This window comes from Fistularia commersonii, chromosome 25 (genome assembly GCF_037954325.1).
Source record: "Fistularia commersonii isolate RoL2024-O1a breed Wild chromosome 25, RoL_Fcom_v1.0, whole genome shotgun sequence".
Classification (NCBI taxonomy): domain Eukaryota; kingdom Metazoa; phylum Chordata; class Actinopteri; order Syngnathiformes; family Fistulariidae; genus Fistularia; species Fistularia commersonii.
Window position 1 is genome coordinate 5,536,373 of NC_141308.1, and position 19,903 is coordinate 5,556,275.

The 19,903-nt window shown below is 38.1% G+C and overlaps 1 protein-coding gene across 2 annotated transcripts in view; it reads right to left on the reverse strand.

Moving 5' to 3' along the window:
* Positions 1-19,837, reverse strand: part of spidr (scaffold protein involved in DNA repair) — a 32,670-nt gene extending 12,833 nt beyond the window's left edge. The window contains exons 1-11 of one of the 2 annotated variants that reach the window (XM_086172954.1): positions 19,704-19,837; positions 19,265-19,420; positions 19,102-19,162; positions 17,962-18,156; positions 17,814-17,891; positions 16,778-16,920; positions 12,450-12,568; positions 11,056-11,159; positions 8,973-9,192; positions 2,849-3,053; positions 1,834-2,075 (exon numbers count right to left, since the gene is read on the reverse strand). In XM_086172954.1, the coding sequence (XP_086029080.1) occupies positions 1,834-2,075; positions 2,849-3,053; positions 8,973-9,192; positions 11,056-11,159; positions 12,450-12,568; positions 16,778-16,920; positions 17,814-17,891; positions 17,962-18,156; positions 19,102-19,162; positions 19,265-19,420; positions 19,704-19,715 (1,535 nt within the window). In that variant the 5' untranslated portion in view covers positions 19,716-19,837. Of the gene's footprint in view, positions 1-1,833; positions 2,076-2,848; positions 3,054-8,972; positions 9,193-11,055; positions 11,160-12,332; positions 12,569-16,777; positions 16,921-17,813; positions 17,892-17,961; positions 18,157-19,101; positions 19,163-19,264; positions 19,421-19,703 lie in introns of both variants that reach the window. The other variant, XM_086172953.1, reaches the window with a different exon arrangement.
* Positions 19,838-19,903: the final 66 nt, after the last annotated feature.

A 19,903-nucleotide genomic window follows, 5' to 3' on the forward strand; every position in this document is an offset into this window, starting at 1 on the left:
AAGTGCCTTATAATGAATGAAAAATAATAAGCTGAAAACACAAATATATGTCAGAGAGTGCTGCAGAGGCAAAGAGTGGGGGTCAGATAGGGACTGGGACAGTCAAAACCTGACAGATTAGGCAGGCAGTCAGCTAAATATTCGTAACCTAGGTCCTCATGATCACCTCATTACCTCTGCACGACCATGATTTATTTATTACTGCCTGAACTTGCTGAATCCAGTTGAGCTTGAAAAAAAAAAGAAAAGAAAAAAAAAAGGGAAGGACAAGAGGTTCTGGTCAGAGGGTGATGTTTGTTTACCAGCTGCAGGAGCAGCATGGCAGGAGTGGGTGTCATATTATAATTATTGCTCATTTAACCAGTTGGCTTGGCAGTCGACCACAGCTCACTTCATTTCATTTTGATCCCTCAGTTGCCCCCGTCCCTGTCCCATTCAGAAAAAGCCATACATTAATTCTATTACCCAGCAAAAACACAACTGCAAATATGATCTCCCCCTCGAAAACATTAACTGGATTCACTTTAAAAAGCACATTAAGAATTTCACTATTGTAAATAAATAATCATTAAAGATAATAAAATAAAAATAAAGGAACAATAAGATATCAATTTCTCTTCATAGCCAATTTGTAGACTATAATCAAAAACAAGGGGTCCATCATTACATATCTGATAGCTTAAAGGTATGATAACAACCAATCATCACATCGTATTTGACACTCAGACACAGATCCAAGTGCTTTTAATGTGATTATTGCAGTTATAACTCAATCACAAATCAAAACAATCTCAAACCAGAAAACAGAAATGTGGGATTCGTTGGGATGTGTATGATTGGTCATTTGGCTTTCCCATGTCATAATACTGAAGTTTATAGGACTTATCTGGCAGAGCAAGTTGCCACAATGGCATCTTCATCTCTGATGAAAAGGATGCGTTTTTTTTTCTTAAAATGCAGGGCTTCTGTTGGCATAAAGGAGATCAATCACTTCTCTCATGTGACTTTGGTCTTAAACATAATCATTAAATTTCCTTGAGATTGACTGGACAAACAAAACAGTTTGATTAATGCTTTTCCCCCTTTTTATGGTGTATAATTGACTTGCTGACACTAATGTTCAGAATAGTTTAAGATTTAAGCACCATACATGATGGAAATAAGCAACATATATTATAATTGGTCTGCATTTAAAGAAATATGGTTAATAAATCTCAGTCCTTTCAAAGTCTATTGTTTATCAAGTGAATGGGCCGACGCAAATAGGATTCTGAGGTGCTGAGTGTGAGAGAGGCTTGACATTTTCGTATCCATATACTTGCTTTTTTTCTTGAGGCAATGAGGTTAAAAAAACACAAGCTGATACAAACCTGTTCCACCCATTGCAGTGTGACTGGCACAAGTTCAACTTTGGCTTGCTGGTGCATGAGATTCTAAAAACATCATGCTGTCTTTCTCGAGAACTGGACAGAATTGCACACAGAGAAGCTGGATTCAATTAGAAATGTTTGTGTCCTTTGTCAAGCAATGCCATATGGCTAGAGACACAGTGAAGACTTCGTGGGCCTGCTGAGCTGTGAACAGCCCGACCACTGAGACAATATGTGCCACAAAGGTAATAGAAGCAACGCCCAAGACCAAGGAAGCAAGCATTGATCCATCCACCCATCTTCTGCCGCTTATCCTGAGCCAAGCATTCCATTTTTTAGAAAATAATGATTTATATCGAGTGTCATAAACAGAAGTTAAAATACGATTAATCATTTTCAGATTTATTTGCCATTAAAACAGAGGCCTCCCATGGCGACCAATTACTGGTTATTGCAACAGTACCTTGAGTTGCCTTTCTCTGTAAGAGGAGGGACTGAGGAGGACCTGGCGGTAACTCTGGGCTTGAGGATGGAAACAGGGGAGCAGTCAGGAACAGGGATGGAGTAAACTCTCTGGACAACCACCAGCACATCCTGACCAACAGAGCCTGCCTGGCCCAGTCCTTCAATAGCTTCCAGGAGAGAAAGGCTGGGTCTAGTCACACCTGATCTTTTGAAATTGCACAGGCTATCAGAGACAGCAACCTGAAGGTGATATAAGTTTTATGAATTAGACCAATATCTGACATTCATACTGAATGGTTTCCTGCAAGAAACAAAGACACTCACACCAGTCACACCATATTGACATAAGAGTTAATTTCAAAATGGTTTTGACCAGCTCACATTTGCTTTACTGTAAACATGAATAAAAAAGACTTCACCCACAACTATGTCTGCAAGATGCATGTGAAAATCATACAATCCTGAAAATAGATTGACAGCTTTTTTCAGGATTGTAAAATCTTAGCATGTGATAATCAAATATGAACATGAAACATATGAATTTGAACAATATTTTCTCTGTGGGTGGTGTCTGTGCATCATATTTATGTGGGAACAGAACAACAGCACTTTTATTAACTTACTCTCTTATTCATTGGAGCAGTATTGTGGTGGAAACTTGATAAACAAAGAAAGAGTGACTGCCAATTGGCTACATTTTTAGACTTAAACATATGCCAACTTTTTTGGACAAATAAAAATCCAAATGGAAGAAACAAATATGCATTTGAACAACCCATTGAGATATTCCTACGTAGGAGACTGAAAGCACCGGTCATTAACTATTGTAATTCTTGTGTTCTGTATAATAATGTTGCAACATCAAGTGCCCTGAGGCAAAATTCTTTACTTAAATGTGACACAAAATGTCAACATTTTTACATGATAGGTATTGACCATGACTGGTAGCAGTTAAATGGGGGAAAATTATATTTAATGCACTTGAATAAGCTTTAATGGGAAAACGCACATACCTGTTTGGAGTTGTCTTGATCAGTCATGCTGTAAACCTCTGACATTACAAATATTCGACACAGAGAGTAGGGAATTGACCTCTCTGCTGAAAGCAGGCCTCTTGGGATGGCCATGTTGGATGGCTTGGAAGAAGAATAGACTTTCTGGCTGAAGTGTGTGTTCAGAATAATATTAGAGCTGTGCGTCTCAATGGAAAGATTTTGCCTGGAAAGACAAGGAGATGCAGAAGTTTTTTTTTTTTTTTTTTCCTCTCACTTTTAGCATTGCACAGTGCACTTGAATCCTGTACTTTACATATTGAAAGAAACACTATCCGGCACAGAGCAGGAGATCAAATATTTTAAATTCTCCATTTAGAAATGTATAATGGATGCTTCTTTGTCCTTTTATGTCAGTAAGATCTCTACTTCCATTTAATAATAAAAAAATATATCCTTTATCAATCCCCTTGAGAAAATACATTCTCTGCAATTAACCCATCATGGATGAACAATGAGCAGAAGGCTGCCGTCCAACAGCACCAGTAGAGCAGTTGGGGGTTCAGTGTCTTGCTCAACCACACTTTGACACACAAGGAAGAGCTGGGAATCGAACCAGGAATGTTCGGTTCCAAAAATGATTGCTCTACCTCCTGCGCCATGCCGCCCCTAAAACTTTCAGCAGTTATGCCGACTGGACCCACACTAGATGGCTCTGTTGAAACCCGGGAGCCATTAAATCAAGATTTTTAAGAGGCTACACTTGCAGGTTTAAACAGCCCAATTCAGACTTATCAAATGTGACATCATTTGTGGAAAAATACTCTCCTCCTCTCACCAGTTATACAGAGGCTGAGATTTTGCTAATGCGATACACAAAATCAGATGTATTAAATGTGTGCTCAATGTGTAGATTAGCTTGAGATGTTTTTTTAGATCTACCTTTGGCCAGCTTAATTTTCCCATTGTCCATCTTTTCAAGGCAAAAATTATTTGAGGCAGTTCATAAAATGAAAAAAAATGAAACGACAAACATCATTACCCACATCAGGTAAAGCTTTGTGAAAGCAAAGAAAAAAAAAACACACCTGAGAGCGTACAGCTTCTAGGAAAATTAAATCAGACAAACATATGGTGAAATATTTGCGGTAACATTGAATTATGTGTTGATTCTTTCCAGGTGACATGGATAATAGTGTGATGGCTTATAGGTGACTCAGAGCCAAGACTGTATACTGTGGGTGAAACAGTCAAACATGTTACAGCTTGTCTCAGATTTTCACTGAAAAAGCACACTGATATATAGAAAAAAACACCTTTTGATAGGTGTACAAAACACAGTATAGAAAGCAATTTAGAGATGTTTTTTGCTCTTTAAATTTAAATGTATTATGTCTAATAAGGCACAAAAGTTTTCCAAATGTGTGTTAGAATGCACCATTATAGTATTCAATTTTACTAAAGCTACTTGGGTAGCAGGAATACAGGAACAGTATTGGCACGGATACAATAAACAACAGACATAATATCAAAAATGACTCAGTTTTAAAATGGAAGTTAATGAACACCTAAGAGGTTACGGTAATCAAAATTTGGGAGTGGCCATCACAGTTTTTATGTTGTAGTTATTGTGTTGACTGCATCATATCTACCATACAGTGAGGTGTACACTTAAGTCTACCGTGCGGCGCAAAGAATGGCAAAAGGTCTCACATGCAGACAGTTTTCTTCATCAAATTATTGCAGAAGCTGACAAAAAATGTCCAATCTTGTATACATAAGAGAAAAAAAATATGTATGATCATATTTAGGGTACTTTCACACATGCCTTATCTAATTGACTAATTAACTAATCTGATTGACTCAACCTCCTGATTGTTTCGTCTTATATAGTGTGGTTTATTTGGAGTGATCTGAAAAGTGGAGTCAACTTGAATGAGGACCAAATAAATCAGACCATGACATTGAAAAGCTAGCATCTGGATTCTAACCAAACTCTAGAAATCTCAACTGAACCAACTTAAGTACATGCTGGGCAATTACAGTGGCTAAGATTGCCAAAGCATATCCCTTCTTTTCTTCAAACCTCAAAACACGTATATAAATACAAATATATACTGTATATGTATAAATATATACACATATGTATGTATTTACAATTATTATATACACATAAACAGTGGGGAGAACAAGTATTTTATACCCTGCTGATTTTTCACCTTTTCCCACTTGCAATGCATGCAGACGTCTGTCATTTTTAACATCTATAAGATGTTCAACGTTGAGTGACTGAATCAAAAACCAAAATCCAGAAAAAAAACATTGTATGATTTTTAAGTAAATAATTTTCATTTAATTGTATGACACAAGTATTTGAACACCTACGAACCAGTCAGATTTGGGGCTCTCACGGCCTATTAGTTCAGGGATCTCAAACTCGCGGCACGCCGGCCAATTACGGCCCACAGGACGATATCAGGGATAAAACTGTACACCTGCACAAGGCTGGGATGGGCTACAGGACAATAGGCAAGCAGCGTGTTGAGAAGGCAACAACTGTTGGCACAATTATTAGAAAATGTAAGAAGTTCAAGATGAGGTCAATCAAGATCAAGGTCTCACCTCACGGGGCATCAGTGATCATGAGGAAGGTGAGGGATCAGCCCAGAACTACACGTATGGACCTGGTCAATGACCTGAAGAGATCTGGGACCACAGTCTAAAAGAAAACCATTAGTAACACACTATGCCGTCATGGATTAAAATCCTGCAGAAGCACACAAGGTCCCCCTGCTCAAGCCAGCACGTGTCCAGTTTGCCAATGGCCATCTGGATGATCCAGAGGAGGAATGGAAAAAGGTCACGTGGTCTGAGACAAAAATAGAGCTTTGTGGTCTAACCTCCACTCGCCGTGTTAGGAGGAAGAAGGATGAGAACAACCCCAAGAACACCATCCCAACTGTGAACCATGGAGGTGGAAATGTCATTCTTTGGGGATGCTTTTCTGCAAAGAGGGCAGGATAACTGCACTGTATTGAGGGGAGGATGGATTGGGCCATGTATTGCAAGATCTTGGCCAACAACCTCCTTGCCTCAGTAAGAGCCTTGAAGATGGTGCGTGGCTGGGTCTTCCAGCATGACAATGACCCAAAACACACAGCCAGGGCAACTAAGGAGTGGCTCCATAAGAAGCATCTCAAGGTCCTGGAGTGGCCTGGCCAGTCTCCAGACCTGCACCCAATTGAAAATCTTTGGAGGGAGCTGAAAGTCCATATTGCCCAGCAACTGCCCTGAAATGTGAAGGATCTGGACAAGATCTGTATGGAGGAGTGGGCCAAAATCCCTGCTGCATTGTGTACAAACCTGGTCAAGAACTACAGGAAAGATCTGATCACAGTAATTGTCAACAGAGGTTCCGGCACCAAATAAGTTCTGTTTTCCTGATGCATCAAATACTTATGTCATGCAATAAAAAAGCAAATGTGTTTTGCTGAATTTTTTTTAGACTACTTCACTCACAGTTGAAGAATACCCATGATTTAAAAAATAAATAAATAGAAATTACAGGCCCTTCAGGCTTGACAAGTGGGAAAAGCTAGAAAAATCAGCAGTGTATCAGATACTTGTTCTCCCCACTGTATATGGCTACACACACGGGGGGGAATTGTGAAAGATCTAGCATTTATGAATGTACTGAATTAGAAAGGTCTATGTGAAATAATACAAATAGGGACTTTTTGTCATGGATCAAGTCTCATTTATCAATGAGCATTTCATGTTAATATTTGATTTTAAAATATCACCACGTATGTTGCTAAGGGCAGTGAACCAAATAGGGGGAAGCAGATAAGAATGAACAAAAAAAAAAAACTGCTGTATGTTACAATGGGGTATCAAATATTACTGAATGGGGAAAACCAACACATTTCTGCGCAAGCAAAACCTAGAAGATTTTACCAATGACAAGAGTCAGCATTTCTATGGTGGTTTCTAATGATAAAAACTGAGCCAAAAGGGAAGAGGCAGCACAGTAGTAATTTATCGACTGATTCACGGCACAGCAAAAAAAACTATATGCAACTTAATGTTACTGGCTTTCTTCAAATTTTAACACCTCTCCCCTTGAGCTACAGTATGTAGCACGCTCCCATTCAACTCATTTAAACAATTCTTTTATTACTATTATAATTTTTCTTGACCGCTTGGTCAAAGTCACATCACCTGACATTAAATGATATTCATAATAGAAACTTTCAGAAAAAAATCACAATAGGAAAAGTAAAATAACTAAACATTAAAATCTGTAATAACCATAATAATGTCAAACTTGAATATTTCTGAGCATGTTATGCTTCTTTACAGTTAATACCCTGATTTAATGATATACAAAACCTGCAACAATTATAATAATAATTTACCATATATACACAATTTCCAGGAATTAGCAATAATCTAGTATAGTTAATGTGATAACATTTGCAGTTTACAAATTGATATATTCATTGTTATAATCATCAATAAATGAATGTATAACTGACTGTCCAATCTGAGTATATTTGTGTTTTCATACTTGAGGAATTTCATCATTTGGCATTTTTGCTTTTGACATGTTTAATTAATTCTTACTCTACTAATTGTGAAAAATGACAAGCACAGGACGGAGTTCCTGTCTGATGACATATCCAGCACATACTGTTCAATCCATCAAAGTTGTGATTAAGGCTGACACAACTGAATATAGATCATTAATCAGCAAGAGGCACACAGAAACGTAAAGTACTGTACAAAAGGACAGGTAAATCACATAAACAGGAAGTGTGACCCATTGTGAACAGGTGAGTGGGCAGCTGTCATCATCACACAGGTAGCTGAGTTAAGGAGTGGCTCCTCTGCTGGCGTCACAGTTTAGAAGTGATTAATCCCTGCAGGTATTTCCACTGTGGCCTTTGCCCACACACAGCAAGGAGTGGGAGGTGGGAGGAGCCAGCCTACTCACCGCAGGAAATATGGGGGAGGTTAAACCCGTCAGTGTACACAGGAAGCTGGAATTTTACTAGACATACTCATTCCCGGAAGTCCGGATTTTTCCACTTGACCCTGTTCTGATCTCGGACTTATATATTTTGGTCTAGAGAAATTTAAAGATGTCAATTTTACGTTCTAGTTATAGAACGTTTATTTAGAACTTCTTTTATGAAGTTCTAAAAAAGAAAATCCAAAGATGCATCTTTAAAGGACACTCAAAGACAGAGTCATCGGTTTTACTTGCAATATTTGCAATGTATGATTTCAGGAAGAGAACACAACAGGGAAAGAGAGGTGCTAAAGCGAGAGACTCTCTGAATCCGCCATGTGTTTTCAATCTCAGCTCTTTGGCTCTCCCCACACTCTGCTCCCAGATGCTCCAGAAAATAATCCACAGTGTTTTTTCCCCGGCTTGCTGGAAATGACCTAACGACTGCCAGGAAGAGGAATGTGAAGCATTCCCTGGAGCTGTTTGTGACGTCAGAGCACTGAGGAGGCCCCTATACTTCCGCCAGCCTGGATATTCCAGAGTACACTCAATTCAAACTCCCAACAGCTGGAGTCAACTGCTGCACTACTCTGATTCCAAAACAATCCTGAAAGCACACAGGCCTCCTGCCTGTGTGTGTGTGTGTGTTTGGAGGGGGGGGGGGGGTCTTCACATCTGGACCTTTAGTGCTTACTATTGTGGACAAAAAGGCAATGCTGGGAACATAAATTTACCCACAGTAATTATATAACAGCGACATTTCTGTATACTCTCCATGTTTTAAGAGTATACCCTATGTATCTTCTGTTTTCATGCTGCTCTCTGTCCTGTACTTCATGAGTCAGTCTTGTATTGAGTAATGGCCTGTAACCTTTGCTTTTTTTTTCTAAAACAGGGAAACGAATGAAAAAATTTCACTGACCATGCATTTTTCACAGGAAATGTACCCTATCCCTTTCATTCTGTTTACGAAACCATGTAATACCGGAAAGTCTGTTTTTTCTGGTCATGATGCACAAATGGCGCCAGAAAAGTGTACATGCCACACGATCTGGCATGACTTTCTGTCCCACTTGGCAGTAAAAGTGATTTTCATTTAACCAGTGGTGTTATAATACAAAAACCTCTCACCATGGTGGGTATATGTGGATGATATCTTCGGGAGTTAGACATAGCTGGCCTGCAGTCTCTCTGTTGAATAATACCACTAGGGGAACAGACGGTCCAGAGATGTAAAGGTTGCATATGTGGCCCTCCTCAGAGCTCTGGTGGTGCTTGCAGTACACCAGTTGCATGCTGCACTCCTCCTGAACTCCAAGCACTTCGAGGACTAACACGCCAGGCCTGTCCACTGGAAAGCAAAGCAACAACACAGATGTGTGTGTGAGTGTGTGTGTATGTGTGTGTGTTACAGCATGATTAGCTTTGTGTGGCTGCATACTAAGTGATCACTTATTCTCTCTCTCTCTCCCTCTATCTCTCTCTTTCTCTATGACTCATTATGCATTATGATGGTAAATCACTTGCTCAAAAAAGCAGTATGTCTGGCACAGACTAAGTTGACAGAGATATAAAATACAGCAAATCCCACTGGGTGAGTGTTCACATGTTTAGAATTTTATAATGGCTATGACTATTCTTTTGGAAAGAGCAATAATATTGAGTGATTAAGACCACCAAATCAACAAGACACCCTTAAGACATTTCATGAAATTGAGAAAAAAAGAGCAACTGCACTTAAACTAAATTGTGTATAGTTTCATAACTCAAAATTTTTGTATTTGTACCACAGCAACTCAGTGAATGCTGCTCTGTAAATGAGTATATCACAGCAAGTAGCTGGAGGGATAAGATTATATCATATCAAAGGAATCATTGGCATGCAGTTATGTTTTAAAATGCATTTGTATGAGCATGAATGGTAAATGCTGTATATATTCTCTGTTTACACAAGATGGGATACGAAATCCTCAAAATAATAACTGTCTGTAAGCCAAAGGGAGATAATACAAGAGGGTAGTCCTCCTGACCTATTATGATATATCAATTCACAGGCAAAGAATTGTGCCAATAAATGCGTATGTTAAAGTGCAAGATTTCAAAAAGATGAGTTAGGGAGCAGAATGTTTCCATGCTGGCCTAGAATCTTAAAGAATCACATCTGAATAACTGTTTAGAACCAATATCGAACTATTTGAGTACAATGTGACCTGTAAACAAATTTGTGCTGAAATATTTTGCTCCAAAAAAGCAAAGTTATTTGTGGAAGTGACAAATCAATGTGACACTGATTCTTAGAGTGTTACTCCACTATGATTTGAAATGTTAGAAAGTAAGATGATTTTTCCATTTTTTAGAATGGATCTTAATAAAAAACATTGTCACCAAGTCTGATTAGAATAAGATGCGTATGCAACATATCTTGCCATGATGAAAATGTTTAACTGAAAATGAGTAACAACCCAGAATCTACATATAGAAGTAGCTTTAATTTTGAGAAATTCAAGGCTTGTAGTCCCTGTCATTCTCTTTCCCTCTCTGACAATATATCTCCAGATGAGAAACAGCTTGAACGTTTCCATACAAATATAATGGAAACATAATACCAAAACTACCTGACCATTTACTTTGTTTGGGTGGATATTTTCCTTTCAAAATTCAACTGCTGAGTTTAAGTCACTGTTTGAATCCTTTTATATGAGGCACTAAGCAATGAGAGACCAGAAGTCTTTTGGTACACCACGGAAAGGAAAAATGCTTGGCAGTTTCCTATCACCTTTATATTGAGGTCACAGTTCACAGCCACAATGATCAACCTATAGGTGGTACTTCCTCTGTGGGGCCTCTCGTTTCAACTACCTACTATTAAAACAGCAATGATACTCGTAAGTGAAGCCCTCTGATAAGGTTAATGCATAATAGTATATAAAATACTCCTTCTGACATTGGCTTGAGATTTTTTTCACCAAAAGTTATGCTTGGCCATTGTCTATCTATGCACAAGATTTAATGAAAAAATGAGTTGGCAGTTTTTCCTGATGACAGACCAAAAACAAAAATACATCCTTCTTGGCAGAGGGGTCACCTATCCATTTAACGCAAACTATAGAAGAGCATTCCATATCTTAATTGTAATTTGAGTTTATATGAGTGCAACATCCTGAATTTAACTGAAATGGTGGGTTTATTGACCTGTTGTTGACCTTTTATTTACCTGTTGTTTTTGCTGAACCTTCAGGGATGGACTGGTGCCTCCAGAAGCTAATAGCTGACTTTTGTCTGCACTGGAGCCGTTTTAGCCGCTCTGCTAGACCTCCACTGTTCGACAGATACAAAAATAAAGATATTGTGTGATGAACTATAGTAAAACTGCATACTTAAAGGAAAGCAACCCAGTGCAAAAAAGATAGCCATCAGTAAGTATTTTTGGGAGGGGTGTTGGAGTTGGTGGTGACATTTGGCACCCACATCACGGCACCAGGTGGCCCTTTCATCATCAGTTTTGTGGTGGAAAAATTGAGCTACAGTATGGCTAACATCTGGCTGGGTGTAATCTATCTAGTAACTTTGTTTGCACCTGCTATGGAGCAATACACCATTACATATTATACAGGTATATTCTTTACAAATGAAATGAGGGCTAGACTACCACATTGGCCAAAAACTGATCAGGTTACAAATATTTTGAAATGGATTCAAATGCTGTCAATCCAAATCAATGCAAGCTTTAAAAGACTGAAAAAGATAAATGAATCGCTTCTTAGCCCTTTTAAGACTTATATATGAAGAAAATCAGGGGTGCTTTCCCTTTATGACATGTAGCACAGATCAAGAAATTATTGGTGTCAAAAGGGGGGGCCATTTTGGTAGAGCAACAGGAGGCAGGATGTGACCTGAATATAATATTGCAAGGACTGCAGTGTTTTTTTGTTCTCAGCAACTGGTCCTGGTTCCCAAACCCCACCGTTTCTCTAATTATTTTTGGCTCTATTGTTGTACTTTGTTGGCTTATGTAAATGACGTTTCTTCTGCCGTGGATGCCTGAATTTTGCTAGAAAAGGAAACTTGCAGTGAATCCCCCCCACAGTAAATGACGTTTCTTCTGCCGTGGATGCCTGAATTTTGCTAGAAAAGGAAACTTGCAGTGAATCCCCCCCCCCACAATGAGTTGACTGACAACAATGCACTAAGCACAAGGGAGGACACTGGTTGAAAAGCATTTGATATCTAATCCTACTTACTTACATTTACTTACTTAGTTTCAAAAGAGGGAGCCCAATGAGATGATGCATAGCTAATGTCAGCTTTGCAGCTCATGTCTGAAAAAGTGTCTCTTTGCATCACATACTGTTACGCCAATGGGTCTGCATAGTAATATATACAGCTTTTGAATTATAGAAGGTGATAATGAGATATCGTGAGCAACACTGACTAAGAACACAATGATATGTCTCTGCATCCCTAATGTGGACCTTAAAACAAAATGCAAACCTTTGAAGCTTTTGTTTCTTTTTGCCTGAGTCTTCAGGAGTCTTGCATAGCCTGTCAGCTGCCTTCCTAGGCGTCTGTAGCATCGCGTGAGCAGATCTGACCCAGTCACTCACTGACCTTTTGCTGCCCTCATAAGTTTGCAGAGGAAACCTCTTGGAGTCCACTCTGCTCAAGGCCATTGTGTCAACAATACTCTCTCCATCGGGCACATAACCAGAGATTTCTTTTTCTGATGCCTATGGGGAAAAAAGAGTAATGTTGCGGTTGATAACACCACATAAGTAATAATTACAATGAAGTGTAACAGTACAGCTGAAACACTATATATCAGGTATATTTGTGTTTTCTAAAAACTATCATGGCTTTGAAATATTCAATTAGTCATTTTGTATACAGGATTAATTAACCCAAATATGCACTGCTGTGATAGGATACATGGCCACATAAGTAGGCTGACTTATTCAGAAAGTTTGGTGACCACACAATCTTTTAGCTGTGTCACTACTCACTACATCTGTGAGTCAGTTCTCATGGAAAAATCCACAAGAAACTGGAGTTCCTGTCATGTGTAGACAAGACCAACATACCAGGCTTTCTCATTTGAATCAACTTGACCCTGCTAGGCGGAGTGCCATTCGACGTCACACTTCAGCTACAGAGAAAAAGGAACACTATGTTCCTGGCTTCGGCTCAAAAATGTTTTCAGCCAGAACTGAAAACATTGTTAAGTGCACAGCATTATGCTGCTTCATCCAATCGTGACTATGTTTTCCTAAACAAAAGTAGGAAAATTATGATTAAAGTACTTCTCTGCTCAAAAAGGCCTGATACAGAAAACCACAATGTCATAAGAGGCTGTTGATCTGATATTAGGGACTTGGACCAAGCATTGCCTGAGAATCGCAATACTCTTCACCGAACAAAAGTAAAGTCCTCACAGTTTCCCCTGTCTGCTTAAAGTGCTAGCGTAATAACACATCTGTATAATATCAGATGCAATTTGATTTAGCGTTGCCGATGTTTCAGCACGATTCTGATATAGCAAAGTATTCAAATACAGTTGATATGTTTGGCTACATTCTTATGTACCTATCATCCAAGACATAAGATACACATAACAGAAACATAATTACCATCAGTGTGCAAATAACGGTTCACTTTCATATATGTTTATATTTGACCAAACCTTCATCACCAAAACCTCAATATCAATTGGCCCCAGAGAGCTGATTGCTGCAAATTGAATTGTGAAAACAGGAAGTAGGTGTCTGTAGGAGTGATGTTAATCTGTATGCATGGTTCCTCTCAACATATAGATGGCACACTTAGAGCAGCCTCACAAGATGAATCCTGTATTTCAGGCATTGTTATGTGTCAAAAGATAACTGTTGATGGGAATTGAGAACCATTTCTCAACTTTCCAATCCATCAAATGCATATAATGCATACCTCCAAGCTTACCATTCCTTTTAATAGGGCTGACCATTGTGAAACAATTAAGAAGAAGAAATACCTCTGTTATACATGGAGCACAACATCTGCCAAATTCGATCACTGTATTTAATCCATCATGGATGAACCATGAGCAGAGGGCAGCTACTGAGCTGTGCCAAGGGAGCAGTTCAGGGTTTAGTGTCTTCCTCAACAACACTTCGACAGGCTAGGAAGAGTGCAGGAATCGAACCAGAACTGTTCGGTTCCAAGGATGGCCACTCTAACCCCAAGTGCAGCCCACTAAACAACGTCATGTACCGGTAAGCATCCGAGTTGCTGTAAACATGCATTAAGGGGTCAAAGTGAAAATGAAGAAATAATCAATCTATGTGCTATGGAATGTATGCACCTTTATCTTCCCCTCAGCCCATACACAATGACCATAGGATATGAAATGTTGAGTAACTGATAAAATGAAAGCTCTTCAGCATACAGTTTGTATTTCCCTGTTTACTATGATTGAGCTGGATTCCTACACTTTTCTCTAACATACTGGGCTGCATGCATATTGGCCTGTTAGCTTTTCTTGATTTTTATGAATGCCAATAGTTGGGATAAACTCACATAATTAATTCTCATCAGAGTTGTATGTCCATTTGAAGGGGAAGATCATTTGATATAAAATATATGGTGCCATGAAACGTTTATCAAATTAGATGGATTTAATACCACCATAATGTTGAAGTATTTTATGTCAGCCAAGTTTATCTGCCAATATTGGCCTATCACAAATACAAACTGAAATGGTTATATACATTTGCAGATTATGGAATACGCAATGACTATTATGTAAGTAAAAAGTAAGTATAGAGTATAAAAGCATAAAATTTGCTGCATCCAACTGGATAGCAAATATTTTTCACAATGTTAACTATGTTCTTTAGTTGTAGGATGTCTTGTGCAATCCTTTTTTTTAACCCATCATAAATGAACCATGAGTAGTGAGCAGCCACTAAGTAGCGCCCACGTAGTAGTTTGGGGTTCAGTGTCTTGCTCAACAAGCACTGCAACAGGCAAGGGGGAACTCAGGAAATCGAATCGGGATCATTTGGTTCTAAGACAACTACTCTTACCACCTGATCCATGGTGCCCTTTCAAATATATAATACTGTGATAATCTCTGGATGACAAATTGTCTTATGCGCATGAGTGCAAACACACACGCATGCACACGCACACACACGCACACACACATTTGATGTGTACATGAATGTCTTCTTAAGGTAAAATCTTGTCTAGAAGGCTGTTATCATCATCACAACATTACAAACTTTGTTGACTGAAAATATGTAAACTAGTTAATAATTTCACTGTGAATCTGTGCATTTTCTTGGGCCAGTTGGCCCCTGACATACAGTAGATGACAAATCTATGTTTTATTAAAACAAATACAAGATCAAAACATCATCTTGCCTGGCGTCTTTCTTACTTTCCACAATGTATGTTAAGATCAGCTCTACTATGCTTACATGTAAATGCTGGTCAAATATCACGAGTCGATAATGTAACCCAAAAAATGCATTTTTTTAATTTTAACATATTCAGCATATTTGCTGACAATAGTAATTTTTTAGAGCCTAACTGAAACTTGACTTCTGAAGCTTATATCTATATGTGGTTAAAAAAAAAAGTCTGTTATTAAGTGTTAAAGTTCATCTTCCTTATCTTTGATTCATTTGTACATTTAAAATTTCTAATTTCCTCCAGCATCTTTGCATGACTATCTTAATCCTGAGAGACATAAAGGACAATGCTGAATTTTTACTAGGGGACACATTTGTACCACACAACCCTAAATTAAATCCTTTGATTTAAATGAACCTGCATTGAATCATGTCCCAATTGAGGACAATCTCTGCATAAATCAATGTTAAAAAACTTGTTTTTTTTCCCATTTGAAATCCAACATCATTGTATAATGAGTTGTTTCTTTGTCCCCTCACAAATGTATGTGAAAAAACTGTGTTGTGGTTTTTGTGTAACCTCAGAAACATCCAGAGAGCTGGAGAGCACCTACCTCAACAACTTGAACAGAAACACTGTGTATATCTATATCAAATTTCCCTAAAATTTTAAATACTTTTGCCTGATTCCCCCTAGAATTTTTTGTCCGTCCAGGGACGATTAAAGCGCATACTATTCTACTAGATTCAATCAAACCAGTTGTTGCAGATGAAAAATGTAACTGTCACTGCAAAAAAAAATCAGATAACAGTAAAGACGGACTTGCGCCAATGCCCTATTTGTGAATACCGATCTAAATTATAAAGACAATTAAATCCCATCAGTGACTTGGCTTGATACAGCTGATCAGTTGCACTTTGTGATGTCTGTATGTGTGGTCTTGAACATACGTACAGCACCTCAACCACACCTTGAGCGTTCCCTCCTTGTCAGCCCTGCCTTTAGCAAACACTTCTATTAAATGACGGCTGAGATTGGAAGAATTCTGCTGCACATACAAGATAGATGCGGACATAAAAAAATGTATTCATTTAAATTGCAAGTATAGTAGGATTAGAATTTTTAATCAAAAAAATACCCAGACGTGCCAAAACTTAATTCCTCACAACTGAGTTTTACGTTGCCAAAAAAACATGACCGTTTCATGTTCCGAAATATACTGACATTTATTGCCGTAATCAGAAATAAATTGAGAAAAATTCTGCATCATGTGCTAACTTTTAAACAGCATGGTTTTAAGATACTAAAGAGAAAGTAAATGTTTGGCACTATGAATAGTTTACCTTTGTCGAACTCTGTAAGGGCTTATGAAGTTCTCTAGCCCCATCTACTGTCTGGGTATTCAAATGACATTTTCTGCCTTCAGAGAATTTCTTATCACTTCTACCTTGTAAACCACAGCAGATCATTATTTTGCAGCGCTGCTGGTTGTAATAACTATTGCCTCAAGGCAACAGGAGATATTGATACAGAGATAATTGACTCACATTTCTAGGTTGAAGCGGTGAACCCTCAGGGTTTCCAAAGGAGGCTGCTGACTCACAGTCAGATATTTGTTGTTCAGTGTTTTTTTCCGCATCTTCCTCAGATTTATCCAGATCACTGTCAGTGTCTATTATAACAAGATCATCTAAAGGATAATGAAAAGTGAAAGAAAGAACAAACTTAGAACAAACTCAGATTTCCTTGATTAAACAAGAACACAACTTCAATAGTACATGGTACTTTGGGGAAAAAAATTTCAAAACAGTAATATTCTAAATATGAGGTATCATTTTGAATTACTGGGGAGAGGCAAAAAAAAGACAAAAAAAAATATTGCCAATTTCACCCATCTGTGTTGAAACTCATTAATGATAAATCACAGATGTACAACAGGTCAATCTGCAGCATATAGTTACGAGTTGGTCAACTTGTTTAAAAAAATCCTCTAGCTTTTTTGTTTAGATGTGAAATTTGCCAGTCTTGATGATAGCTTATCTCATGGTCTTTTGTCTGACATGTCAGCATTTACTGAAATGTACAAAAGAAAAAAAAAAAGAAAAAATTGTTTCAACCACATCTTTTACATTTTGAGTGAAATAAACTATGGTGCCTTAACTTCAAATTTTGTGATAAGAGAAAGTTGACAACATCATGGTCAAAAATCAAGACAGAGAAAACGTAGTATTGATATCACATCAGTATCATCACTAAGTAGGTTTCATTACAGCAACAGTTTGACAAGCTCAACATACACTCAAATGACAATACAGGGAAGTGCCAGGCAATTAAATCTGCCTGACTGCAACTCAGTAAGTCTCAAAATGAAAGGTTTATACTGTCTTTTAATTCAGTTTGTCAGATGTATGGTCATATTGGTCTGATTTCTAGTTGGATACTGCTAGAATTTTCTGCAAGAATTCAGATGACCCAATGCATGGGGTCACATGAAGTTACAATGTCAAACCAAGAATCATTGAAATTTACTCATGCTCCACTAAAAGATGTGAGATGCATGAATCACTTGGGATGAAAGCCTACCTTTGAGATGATTGTTAAACTGCTGGTCCGAAAATGAGGAATGCATTTTCTCTCGGAGGCCTCGTATAGAATGAGTCCCTGTACAACAGGGAAGGTCTTAGAAAATTCATCAGCAAAGAAATCTACTTAGTAAATCTGCGAACGCTACCTTTATCAGGAGAGACCATACGTTGTGATTTGATATGTGATTGCATTCTGGCTGGAGACTTCCCTGTTCTTGGAGGCTCTTGATGCTGCTCTGTCACAACTCTGTCCTGTTGCTGCTCCTGGATCTCACTATCAGACTGTCCACTTTCACTGGAGCTCCATGCAATATGCACTGGGTCCTCATTGTGCAAGTCAGCTTTGGCCGAACACAAAACAAAATAGTGAGTTAGTATAATGGCATCTCCAAATGTTTATGATTCTATGTGTATGAGATACACATCAATCAAAAAAAATGCATTGCAAAGTTGAATGGCTAAGCAGTCTACTCAATGAAATGCGTCGAAAACCATAGCAAAAAGAGATTTCACTGTTGCAGCGGAAAAGAGTGTCATATATTACTCTAGTATTTAAATTTCAACATATGCCACAGTAAGTAATACTTCTTTTGATAAAATATCAACTACTATGAAAAATGTACACTGACTGATAGTAGAAGTTTTATGGATGTAGTGAGAGAGGATATGAAGGTAGTTGTTGTGAGAGAGGAGGATACAGAGAATAGGGTTAGATGGAGAGGGTTGATTAGCTGTGGTGACCCCTGAAGGGAAATGCTGAAAGGAGATGAAGAAGACTGACTGAGAGTGAATTTAGAATTTCATCTAAATTAAAGATAAAATGCCTAAAAAACAATTAAAAAATAAAACTATTAAGTTTTATTTTATTAAACTGTACTATTAAGATCACATTGACCTATGTATTAGTTTATTATCTCTAAATTTGCCAGATATTGATTTTGAAAGTATACTGCAATAGTGATTAATGGATTGGCCAATAACAATTTCTCCAGTATAAATCGGGTGCTAAATATTCACTTGAAATTAAATTTGTGGCTTCTGGAATGAGCCTGTAGCAAGCAAAAAAAAATGACCCTGACATTCAAACTAAATGTCCCAGGCATTACATGGACATAAGAGTACACATTAATGATTGCACATGTATACACATATACATATATCCATCCACACACAAAAACAGCCATTAAGGGTATCAATTCATATGTACACATATTAGATGATACAAATTGGTCATTATAAGCTAATAGATAAGATAAATCGATTCCTGAAATGTGCTCCTGATTTACCTGAATTAGACAGAGCCAACTTTCTCATGGCAGAGGCGTTCCTCTGCAACGACTTCGGGCTCTGCAACCAGGATCAAAACAATATCAGCAATATTGCGAAAACAGCTAAATGATGAAAATCGTCATCTTATATCGAGAAACACGTTCTTGCTTCGCTATTTACCTTCGTCATTGGAGTGTCCAAAAAACTTTCACCACACTTCGCCCAACTCTTGGCTGAAGAGGAGGCCGAAAGTGGTGTCCCTTTAGACTCTCTGACATCATTTCTTTCATCGTCCGGAAAGAAAACGCCACTTAAATCCTTGGAGTGCCTATTACACTACAAATATTGAAAGGAAGAGAAAATGGTCCTTAGTATATAAAACAAATTTACCTAGTGTTGATGCTGACTTTGGCGGCACCAGCTTCCAACTGCTTTTATTAATTTAGCTATAAATTTAAAGTAATTTACAAACAGGTGTGTTGAAAGTACGTACCAAGAACAAGAACACAAAAAAACAAGAAAGGCTAACTGGCTGTAGATACCAGCGAGCTCAGGGTGTGCAGAACTGGATAAAGGATCATTGAGACCAGCGTATTCGCTCACTGAAGTGGTTTCTTACCTTTCTAGACATGTCGAAAACATACTTTGATTCGTAACTGGTGCTTGTTTGGATTTTCGCACTGTGATGTGAAAGGAAGTCTTTAACTTTTCGTCCTCCATTAACCGGTGTTTGTTACACAAATTTTGTGAATCCGACCACTAGACATCTAATGCGCATGCTCAGCCATCAGAGGGGCGTGTTTTTCCACCCTGCTGAAG